Below are 12751 nucleotides of genomic sequence, written 5' to 3'. Positions count from 1 at the left end.
AACCCTATAATTTTTATGGAAAATTATTTACACGAACGTGTGAATTTTATAATATTTTTAATTTTTACATATTTAAAATTTTGTTTTTAATATTTTATTTCTGATCGTGTTTTTTAACTTCGGTTGTAGTCCATTTTTTATTCTTTATATTAGATTTAGAATACAATATGTATTATTACAACCAGTTTCATTTTTTAAATAGTTTTATTCAATAGCATACGCTTAACAGTTGATGGAATTTTTCTCTTTGTTGTATTCTTTGTTATTCGATTTTTTAATTTTCTGTCTGCATTCATTTTATTTATAATTCATGGTTTTATTATTATTATTATTATTATTACAGTATTTCTTTAAATTTTTCTATCTGAAAACTTTTTCTTCCAATTTGATTATCCTGCTTTCGATTAGTCTATTGATTCTAAATTAAATTATTTTTTAAAATATTTACTAATAACTTAATACTTATTTTTTTAAAATTAAATTATACTTTTTATTTTCTTACAAATGGATATTTATATTGTGAATTCTTTAAAATTTCAATTGGCAAACAAATATTTTCAAACTTCACAGCACATTCTTTCCTGTTATTTATCTTTATTTGTTTAAATTATATAATATTCATGGTATTTTAAAGCACAATTTGTTAATAAATTAATGAACTTAATTGTAAAAAAGCAACATTTTAATAAATTTTATATCTACGTATCTAAATTCCAACCACCATATTATTAGATACATTATAATATTTTATTGAATAATCCAAACATAATTAAGATCATTGTTAATCAGGAGTTAATTTATTTTTATTTATTTCATTAAATTTACAGGAAAAGTCTGGATAGACATTTGATTTTCGCCCCCTACAAAAAACATATCATAAAAACAAAAATAAAAACTTAAAAAGCATACAGCCCTTTTTTACATTTCAATTTAAAATTAGGGAGATCAAGGTGTAAAAATTTCATCAAAATTATTGAGGAAAGATGGCGAGTTCTAGCAATATTAGAGGCAACAGTGAAAGGCAGATATACCTCAAGTTTAACAATTTGTGTAATCTTATTAATAGCAAAAGTAATCTTGTGTAAAAGGGAAGGTGCAGCCATTGACTAGATGGGCAATCCATAATCAATGCAAGATTGAAAATTAGCATAAAAATATTTTATTTGTCTATTTTTATTTCTAAAAAAAATTATTAAAGATAAGGTTAATACTCTGTCCCCCAACCTGACAGAGTAAACATTAACCCAGATTAAAACGAAGAAAACATTTCTTAAGATACAACCATCGTTATCTTTTATTATTCCAGCCTTATGTTCGAAGCAGCTGGATCATATCTCAATTCCTTCTTACTGCTGACATCTAATCTTCTTCTGTACGACTTTAACTTATTCTCTACATTATTTTCTTGTACCTTCTCTTCATATTTTGCTTTTTTAAATTTCAGAAACCCTTCTAGAAAAAGAAAACCCCCCTAACTTCAAAATAATTACGTAACATAATCTATTAAATAAAATTTTTATATTGTTCTTTTTTAAATTTTGCATTAATAATAATTTAGCTTTTAGTTTTCGTATAATAATCGCCAGAACTGAATTCAAAATTTAACATAACGAAGCTCAACTGCGAATAATTACTCAGATTAAAGATTGAGTTACAAATATTCGTAAATATTTATCAGTGCAATATTTATTTATTTCGAGAAATGAATTATAAAAGTTATTTATGGTATAATCATTTTGTTTTATTGATTTTTTTTATTTATATATTTTAAATATTTTAAAATTTGTTACTATCTATGTAATATTTATCGGTTTACTGATCATGGTTATTCTTATTTTTAAGTTAGCTTCCAATTAAAAAGTTTTATATTACACTTTTAGATTTTAATATATACACAATAGAGATATTTTTCCTATAATCCAATGAAATAAAAGGTGTGATGCAGGAAAAACAATGCTTTTTTTTTATCTTATCATCTAAAATAGAATGTGCAAATTGAAAAATGCTATAAGATCAACTGTGTAAATGATAAATTTAAGCTCTTATAACATAATATGTATGAAATTTTAATTATTTAACTTTCATTTTCTACTTAATCCTTGATAAAATTCTCACATTTTATTATCGTTTTTCTTATAAAATTCGTACTTTATTGATTGATGATCTCACCTTTCACCTCGGAATTTATTTAACACATTACTCACGATAGAATCATCTTTATAGAAGACATCGTCATTCTACATAGAGTCAGTAAGCCTGTAGAAGTATTAAATCTTATAAAACCTCATATTAAATTTAACTATAATTAAAAAGTAAATCTATATTATCTAACATTAAATAGAATTTCCACGTTATCATATTTATTAAGCAATTGTAAATATCCATAGTAAATATTGAAAAGTTATTCATTAAAAAACAAACGCATATATTACTCGTAAAACAGGTAGCAATCGTCAAGAAAAGCATAAATTAATTAACATTGTAATATAATACAGAGAAAAATAGTAATAATTATTCTACATATCAATATATGTTTACATATACATCACGAGGGAAAAAAATTAATATTTTATAATGCTAACAAAAATTATATTATGAAATCAATTACAGAATTTTTTTTTATTAAGTGCAAATTAAAAAGATTATAATTTTATTATAATTAGTCTTTTAAGATTTATAAATGCGATTTTATTAGCGGTTTTTATTTATGTCTAAGGTCCAGTAGGAATGATTATCTTATCACTTGCCTGTTATATCCTATCCAATGCTACCTACTGAACGTGATAAGTTTATAAGACAATAAAAAGCTATATTAAGCAAATTTAAGAAAAATAAATAGTAAAAAGCACCAAGGCTAAAGAAGATTGGTAAAATATAATTGTCAAAACAGTTCAAGTTATGATTATGTTGCAAGTTAGATCAGACAGTTGTGTTACTAACCAATCTTCATCCGTGTTTTAATAAAAATATTCTTATTAATGAGATTGATCTCTCATTAATAAAACTGTAACTTAATTTTTCTCATGTATTATTTATAAAGTTATCATATTCTTTCATTTATTTTAACTATTCAATTTTTTCTTTTACAATTTTTTTTCCTATATAAATTCATTTGGATTTAGTTTAAATAACTTGTATATAAGATGGCTAAACAACATCTGTTTCTGTTTCTTTTTTATTCTTTTATTTTCAATTAATCATGTAGATTAAGTTAAATTGAAATTTTAATTTTAAATTTCTTCTTATTTCATTTCACCTGTTTCTCCAGTTGTGTTGTAAATTACGACTAACATTTACTTTATATCTGATTACTACTGGTTTGAAGTTTTTTTTTCTTTATTTGTTCTTTGTTCACACCCATATTATCTATATTTTATCTTTTGGCATAGAATTATTTCAATTAAATACGTTTAAATTATTTATTGATTTTTTAAATTTAATTTTGTATCATTTTTCAATACATTTTTTTAATAATCACTATTAGCCTATTTTATTTCTAGTTTTTTTAGTTCAATATTTTAAATATTTACCTAAAAAATAGAGAATTTTTCTGTTTTTTTTTCCTTAAAATGTTATCAAACTTTTAAAAAATTTTCTCAGAATTTTGGCACTTACATTGATATAAATATTTAATTACTTGTATTTAATAAAATTAAACTAGTTTTGAAAACTTTTAATGTTTAAAGTTTCCAAATGGCTTTATTATTGAAAATCATTACTATTTTGGGATATAATAATAAATAATATTCAAATTTCTTTATTTCGTCTTGATTTCTCTGAAATTAAGTTACTATTAATACTAGTTGCATATAAATTTATGTGCATATGTGCATAATATATAAATATATGCTTTTTTTTAAGATACAAGAGTTTTATATTAAATAAATCATACAATATAAAACAAAAAAGTGGAGTAGTATTTTCGAAATTAAGTGAATACGAACAACTTATTATTTTTTTATAAAGTAATAATGTTAAAAATATATTTAATATAAATCATAAAAAATTGAGATAATGTGAAGTAACTTATATGAGAATCTCTTACTAGATTATTTCACATTTCTTCATTTTTATTAATACAATTGTCAAAATATTTATGTAATGTACATGTTAAATATTACTATAAAATCTGAGAGAATAATAATGTAACGTGTATTATATGTATTTAATTACACGATATTTTTGAATAAAATTATAAATTTCTTATTAAGAAAAAGCATTTACAACTTATAAGTAATATAATATTGTAATTTAAGTACTCGTATCATTATATGATAAACTGAATGTAATATATTTATATCTCATATACTAGATTATTACTCTATGTCTTAAGTACTTTAAACAGTTTGAAATGGTTTTATTAATTTATATATTTCTAGTTTAGTTTTAATAAATATAAGTGCTGTTTGTGTGTTAAATTCCAAAATAAAGTCGTTAACATAACACAAAATTACATATATCAAAAACGTTACAGTACTATATGATGAATATCTATATACTGTATAACTATATACTCTATATTATAATATAGAATTATAAGATGATAGTTCTTTTTTAAAAATTGATTTATTTATATAAAAACTTTTTAATTTCTCTTAATAATTGATGTTTTTATTGATTTTCTTTAACAAATTTGTAATTACATGAACACTTCTTAGAAAGCTGATGCTGATATTTAATGAAAAATTTATTTGTTTACCTGTCTTTCATTCTCGATATATCCTAAACAATGTTTTTATTAATATAACTCATTTAATGCATTTAAAATAATAAACGTTATTAATTCATTCTAAAAGAATAAAGTTTGGTTGAGAGAAACAGTCAATGCTTTATAATCAAAAAGTAAAATTATTAAATAGAAATTATATAAATATATTTTAAATTGTCTATCCTAAAATTTTAAAATCAAAATATTAAAAATTAATTGTTGTAATAGCATCTTTTTACTAGTTATTTGTCTAAATACTTTATATGTTTATACTTTGATATATTATACTACTTTTTCAGAACTGTAATTATATCTATTATAGAATTACTTAAATGTTCTAACATCTTGTGTAATAACTTTATAGATCTATCACTTTCATTTGAAATAATGCTTAAAACTTGTTTCAAAAATTTAAATTCATAGCATTATATCATTTACTCATTCTTAAACATATTATTTTCGCAAGCAGCTTTATAATTTCAAATTTTATTGTGTAATTCTAAATATTTTAATAATAAACTTATAGAATTTATAATTTATAGCGAAATATAAAAAATGTATATATATATATATATATATAAAGTGACATGTAAAGTTTCATAATTAGTAGTGATCGTGTACAAAACTAAAGAGAAATTCGGAATGTTATAGAGATGTTACTTTAACTTTTAAGGGCCATATAAAGAACAATAATAGACTTTACGGATTTTTTTTTCCATTTATACATTGTCTATAAAATTTTAAATATGAAAAAAAAGATTTAATATCCTGTTATTTTCACTTTTAACAGCCAATCAAAACTAACAGCAATAGTGTTTATGGCACTTAAGAATGCATGAAAAGATAAGTTAGACATACAAATGATAATCATAAGCCATGAGACGACACCAGTTTGTCTAGATTGTTGAGCTATGACACTACCTGTGACAATTCTGACACACTGTATGGTTAGTTCAGTGAGAATGGTTTAAAAAAAAAAAACTAATCTCTGTATGCAAATTTAACTATAGTTGTAGAAAATGTAGGCTTAAAACGTTCATTTTGGCTTTTATTTGTCTTAAATTTAGATTTATATAACAGATGAACAGTGCCATTTCATATTGAAATGTGTTTATGTGATGTTTTTAATAAAAGAAACACAAAGAAAAGAGGATTGCATTTATTCATTATTATAAATTAATATTATGTAAATTTAGAATATAAATTGCTAGAATAATTCTTATTTTTGCTTATGATTTTGTGCAGTTATAAAATTGTTTATACATTAACTGTTCGGAGTTGTTTCGACTGTGCCATAGAGAGAAATCATTGGTGCGTTTAATGAGATACACTGGCCTCTGCCAAAGTTTATTGACCTGATACGACTCCCTTATTCATGACATAATCCTGGTTTCCTTCACATGTTTTATTACGACTCGAATTTAAAACGGTTTCAATTTGTAAAAATATATTCTTTCAATTATAATTAGAAACGTGTAACGAAATTATTGCTATTATTATTTCATTTTTAAAATTAAAAAAGAGGCATTTTAAATATATAAATATAAATATTTTTATGTAAAATGTCATAATTGCATGTATTCAAAGTAAATTCTAATCTAGTAAATTCTATTTATTATTAATTATGTCATATGCAAGCTCAATAAACTTAATTATAAAGAACTTTTCTTAATAAAAATTATTTAAAAAATTATAAAATGTAATAACAGATATTTAAAAATATAATAATTAAATAATTTATTACATGAAAAAATTTTTTTAACTGTGTAAAGTTATTATTTTATGAATTTAAATGCAGTATAATATTCAGCATTAAGATTTATGAAATGTTCTGATCATTTCATATAAAACATTTAATAATTTGGAATGAATAACGCAAAAAGAATTAAAAAAACAAGTTAAAATATGCTCTTAAGTCAATGGAACTATCTTTAACATTATTTCTGATTATAAAAGTCCATAAAGATTTATAATCGTCAATTAGTTTAAATTATTTTTAATAGAAGAACCGTTATTAATCAAATATAACAATAAGAAAAGTGTCCTAAACATATAATTAAACTGTAATGTAGAATTAATCCAACGTATTGTTATAGTTAATCCTTTAATCTTATAAATAGAAACTGCATAAAAGTAAATGATAGTCAAATAAATATACTGAATGTAATACTAAGTAATGAGTTATATAAATGATGAATAGATATTATAGAAGAAAGAACTCTGAGAATAATTGTCTAGATATCTTCTAATAGTTGTAATTTTTTTCTTCCACATGAAAGAAGATTCATAATTCATCAGATTTAATTCATTTCCAGAAAAAACTCAATGGCTACATTCATATTTCATTTTGTAATTTACACAAAAATTCATTTCGGGTGTGATACTATTCAGCAGCGCGTTTTTATAAGGTTCTGAATTAAAATGAATTTTTATGTAAATTACGAGACAAAATATGAATAAAGGCGGTTGGATTTTGTCAAAAAACATACAAAATCTGATTATAAATTAATCCTTAACATAAAAAAAAATATTTTATGCAGATGAAAGAACTTAAATATTTCGTTAAACTTTAGATAAGATTTTGACAAATATTTCTAGTGCTTCATTTACTTTTATCTTTTTCATTTCTTTCAGCTTCAGTCTTAAAGCCTCGTCTTTTATTATTTATAAATTAAAAAGTATAAATGTATTAAATTGTATTGTAGTAAAAATATGTTAAATTGTCTGCTTCGGCTTATGTCTATATTTAAAAATTACAAACAGAATAAAAGATTAATTCTGAATGAATAACTATAGTAAAAAGCTCAATGTTTATCCAAAATAAAGTAATAGTATATCTATTAGAAAACTATGCACTATTGTACAATGATCAGTAGCTTCTTAATGAATATGTTGTACTTAATATAACAAATCCCCGAGGCAATTGTTCCCAGTTCAAGGTTGTGTCATTCAGCATATCAGAATTGGTCCCGAAGCACGAAACTTAAGTAATTGTTTTTTTATTTAAAACATTTTTGCTCCTCCATTTTTTATTTAATTAATAAGTATATTACACTGTATAATGCGCACCATTTTCTTTACCAGTTAATAAGAAAATCAACATTTACCATAAAAAATTCCTTAGCTTTAAAATTAAAACTTATTTTCACTATTTAAAAATATTAATATTTTAACCTTACACGTAACTTTATTCAATATATTTTCTTTGCTGTTATGAGAGAGAGAAGCGCCACTTATTATTGCTTTTAAAGTTATTGTGTTACTTGAATAAAATTAATATGTAGGCCTATTTTCACTCTATTCAATAAAATGTTGCAGTTTTTTAAACTTTTTTTTAACCTATTCACATTGAGAATTTTAATATTTTCAATAGCCTTCAACAACAAAGAGTGTACAAGTTTCATAAAAAACTATATTACTTCTTGAATAGAGTGGGACATACAAGTACACTTTTCAAAAAAATAATAACTACTATAATAGAACATTCTTTAATATAATCCTAAAAATTATTCGGTTGACTTAGCTTTACATCATATATATAATACATTCTCTACAATGAATTTTAAGAAAATTCTGAAATTGTTATTGAATTTTCTATAATATTCTAATTGCAAAATGTTTTTATATATACTACTTAAAAATATATAAATTTACAAATTTACTTTAAAAGTATGTGAATAAATTGATAGTAGAATGCAGATTATTGTATTAAATTAGTATAAAATTAAATGATGATGATGCTGTAAAAAGTTCTTTAATGGCTTCATCTGAAAATTTAATAAAGTTTAATTAATTAATCATTAATTATTTTAATCGTTCCATATAATTAAATGTGTATTTTTTCTTTTTAATAATTATTTAGGTTGTTATCAAGTTACAAATATTCAACCAAGTTCTAATTCGAGTGTATCGCAAGAAAATGAAGCTGTTCTACCGGCCAGCCTTACGAGACAATTATATATTCAATATTTAGATCTAACCGATTGCCAATTGTTAGACGACAATGGATTAAAGACAATAGTAAGGAACTGCCCTCAACTTACTCATCTTTATCTTAGAAGATGTGTTCAAATAACCGACGCGGGTGTCAAACACGTAGCTAGTTACTGTGTTGCTTTACGCGAATTAAGTGTTAGTGATTGTCTACAGATTACAGACTTTGGAATGTACGAACTGGCAAAATTAGGACCGAATTTGCGTTATTTGAGTGTGGCAAAATGCGATCAAGTTTCCGATGCCGGAATTCGTCAAATCGCTCGGCATTGTTACAAACTAAGATATTTGAATGTTCGTGGCTGTGAAGCTGTTTCGGATAACAGCGTAGAGGTATTATCTAGAAGCTGTCCACGTTTACGAGCATTAGATATAGGAAAATGTGATGTTACTGATCATGGTTTAAAACTTCTTTCCGAGAGTTGTCCAAATTTAAAAAAATTAAGTGTTAAATCGTGCGATTTGGTTACAGATAACGGTATACAATCCATAGCGTATTACTGTCGTGGTTTGCAACAGCTCAATATACAAGACTGTAGAATAACTATTGAAGGATATCGTACTGTTAAGAAGTTCTGTAGGAGATGTATTATAGAACATACTAACCCTGGATTTTATTAATATGTAACGGATAATTCGAAAAGTTTTATTTAAAATATGAAAGGGAATGGTTTGTGCCATAAGGTTGTGTGAAAGATATTATTGATAATGACAGATTTAATATTATCAGTAGGCTTTAATCAAGAAACAAATTATTAAAATTATCGCTCAATTATTATTTGTTGATAAATAATAGCAAAAAAAAAAATTAACTAAAATATTTGTATATAATAGAGTGGAAAAAAAAATATATTTTTTAAATACTGTGATCAACTATTCCATTTCATTTGATCAGTTATTAACCAATCATCTCGATACTTTAATATTGTGATTAACAGAATGGGAAAAAGGAAAATATTCAAATATTCCTTAAATCGAATATTGTACTTAATATAGGCCTATATTTTATGACAGTTTTTGATATCGTTCCAAGTTAAGCAGATAATTTTAATTGTGGATTTGTTATAGCCAGGAATTTATTACAAGTCGAAGGAAATTACTGCCTATCAGAAGCCAGTTTATATAAGAAGATTCTATTGCCTTATTAGGAACATATTTTAGTTCCTTGCCATAATTTAATGCCATAGTCCTACCAGCAGTTCCTCAAGAACCGAAGATAATCCAAAATTGTGATATGCAGTAACTATTCTAAATTGTATCTGAGTTTAATTATAATTAATATTAATATTCTTATTGTCTTAAAGACATTAATTATCGATTATAGGTTAAAAAAATCGACAGTTTTTAAAGAGAACAAAAAAATATTTTCATAATGTTTCCGATAAAATATAATCAATTAAAATGTGCAAGTAATCGATATTTTTGTTTCATATATTGTTCATCGACACAATGATTTTAAATATATGAAATATTAAATAATTATGAGGATATAAAATATGAGCGGAATTGTCTCCTTCAATTAATTCGTATATATTTAATTTTGTAACATATAAAATACAATATACAATCGATGGAGACGATCAATAAACTATGTTTTGGTGTGAAGCGTTTTGTTGTATTTTAAATATATTGTATGAATATAATTTCTCTGTTTTTTGTTATTTATATTTGTTTGATTAAAATTTCATTCCCAGATAAACTTTTGTCTTTAAAAAAAATTAAATTTCGATATTATAAAAATATGATAAATTAAATTACTAATTATTATTAACAAGTAATGTATTGTAATTATTTTATCTACTTAAAATTACTTGTTACCTGCCATTCTACTAAATTAAATATTCAATCTTCAGGTGGAAAAAAAAAAAAAAAAAAATATGTCGCAGGAAATACGTAATACGTTTTGTCGGTATTTTGTCACGTATAAAACTCTTTAGAAATTATTTAGTGACCGGATGTTGCTTCAATTTTCATGTCATGTGTGATGAAGAATGGCCACGAAAAATAACACACTCAATCATTCACTTTTCATAAACTTCTTGCTGAATATCGTTTAATCACTTATTTAATTCTCATATGAAAAAACACGAATTAACATAGAAATTTTTTTTGTTATTTAATTAAATTATTTTAAATAATTTTAATGTTTAATTAATTTATTTTAAAATAGTTTATCAATTTTTTTTGGGTCATTAAGAATACTTTTTTTTCCTTCCTAACAATATTCTTAATAAACCAATGGATTTCTATAAAGTGTTCGATATTTTTATCGGATATTTTATAGAAATCCAGAAAAAATTTTATTCTAAAAATTAATTTTACTTGAAATTTTTTTATTTTAATTTTAAAATAGACTTTAAAAAAATAAAACTTCTGTTATCTTCATAATAATAATCAAATATTTCGTGCACTTTATGGAAATCTGGAAGAAAATTTTACTGGCTATTACAAATAAAATTCGTAGTTAAATAAAAGTAAAATTAAATAAAAGAAAATTTGGGAATAGATATTTATTTAATATTTTTTAGAACTTTTCTTTTGTCATTGAATTTCAATAAAAAGTATGCATGTTTTTAAGTTTTCATTAAATGTAATCAAAAATAAAATATTATGTAATTTAATTATTTAAAAAAAATAAGAAAGAAAATCTAAAAATAAAATTACAATTGTTATTTTTTAAGAGTTAATTCTGCTCTCTCTCAAGCACTTGTTTGAGAGAAGCACAGAACCAACTTCTATTCTTTTATCACTTTCTGATTTATATTGATTTCTTTTGGAATCACAAAAAGAATAATTCAATAAAAATATCTAAGTTAGCATTAAATATAATAATAATATTTTAAAAATTTAAAGTATATTTAAAGTGTATTAACAGCAATGAATGTACAAGGCTAAATATATTGAATATTCTAAGGTTCATTATACATAAAATATAATTTGAAATTAATATAGATATTTCATGATAAATACATAGATTTATTGTGAAAAATCTGTAAAAATATTTATGTAAAAGCACAATAAATTATGTGTATACATGAGTATATAAGTTATGTTATATGAGCTCAATTCAGTTCAATGTCAACAAGAATTTTCTTGAATTGTTTCAAATTTAAATTTAAAACTACTCTTGCAGTGCATTATAACTAGTCATTAACGATTTTGATGTCACATTCTTGATACTCACCTTCTTAATCCGATAAACTTCATAATACTGGACTAACCAGTTACTAATGACGTCATTTTACATTATGTAAGCTTGCATCTTCACATCAAGTTAAGCTAGATTATTTTCGAGATGTAATTTGCAAATTTTTAATTATAAATTGATTTTTTAACTTTAAAAAAAAGAACTTTAAATTGTAAATGATGTATAGTTAACTACATAAAAACTATAAATCTAATAAAATTATAAATACGATTTAAATATAAATAAAATCAATTTTCAAAATTAATTAATTGGGTTTTGCAATTGATAATTTATAAAAATGTAATTACTTCTTGCATTAAATTAATCAAACTAGATAAATGTTTGTCAAATCAAAAATAAATTAAATTCTATCGATCTATATTGAGAGTTCATTGTAGGATTAATTAACTAGTTTGTCCAACGATTATTAAAAAAAAAAAGAAAATTCCCAGAAAAATATTGATAACTAATGGTAAGTGCTCATGAATTTTTAGCTTTTTTATTAGTACTTTTTATATTTATTTTATTCATCCATCTATCTGTCTGTCTTTGTTTATTCACGGTTTCTTATAAACAGTAGAAGCTAAATTAATATGAATTATAATATACTAATAAATTTCACTATTTAAGGTTTTTGATACATTCTTTCAATTGACTTCCATAAAAATTTAACTTTTGATTGTTTAAAAGCAGGGCCGTCGAGACGAAGAAAAACTGGAACTGTATGGCTAGACCCTAGAGTCCTGTTCGGGCCTATATAGGGGTCCGAACAAAACTTTATATAATTAAATTTTAGTTATAAAGTCCAGATAATAAATTTAGGTAATTTCAAGTGCACAAAGAGAGAAAAGTTATGTGATAAG

The 12751-nt window shown here is 23.0% G+C and overlaps 1 protein-coding gene across 3 annotated transcripts in view; it reads left to right on the top strand.

The window, feature by feature from the left end:
* LOC136985740 (F-box/LRR-repeat protein 7-like) overlaps positions 1 to 10306 on the top strand; it is a 39790-nt gene extending 29484 nt beyond the window's left edge. For all 3 annotated transcript variants that reach the window (XM_067283082.1, XM_067283081.1, XM_067283083.1), the window contains one exon: positions 8571 to 10306. In XM_067283082.1, coding sequence (XP_067139183.1) covers positions 8571 to 9322 — 752 coding nt within the window. In that variant the 3' untranslated portion in view covers positions 9323 to 10306. The remainder of the gene's footprint in view (positions 1 to 8570) is intronic.
* The last annotated feature ends 2445 nt before the right edge of the window (positions 10307 to 12751 follow it).

The sequence above is a fragment of the Centruroides vittatus genome, unplaced genomic scaffold (genome assembly GCF_030686945.1).
Source record: "Centruroides vittatus isolate TY-2023 unplaced genomic scaffold, ASM3068694v2 contig_976, whole genome shotgun sequence".
NCBI classification, from domain to species: domain Eukaryota; kingdom Metazoa; phylum Arthropoda; class Arachnida; order Scorpiones; family Buthidae; genus Centruroides; species Centruroides vittatus.
This window is presented reverse-complemented; position numbering and strand designations above follow the sequence as displayed.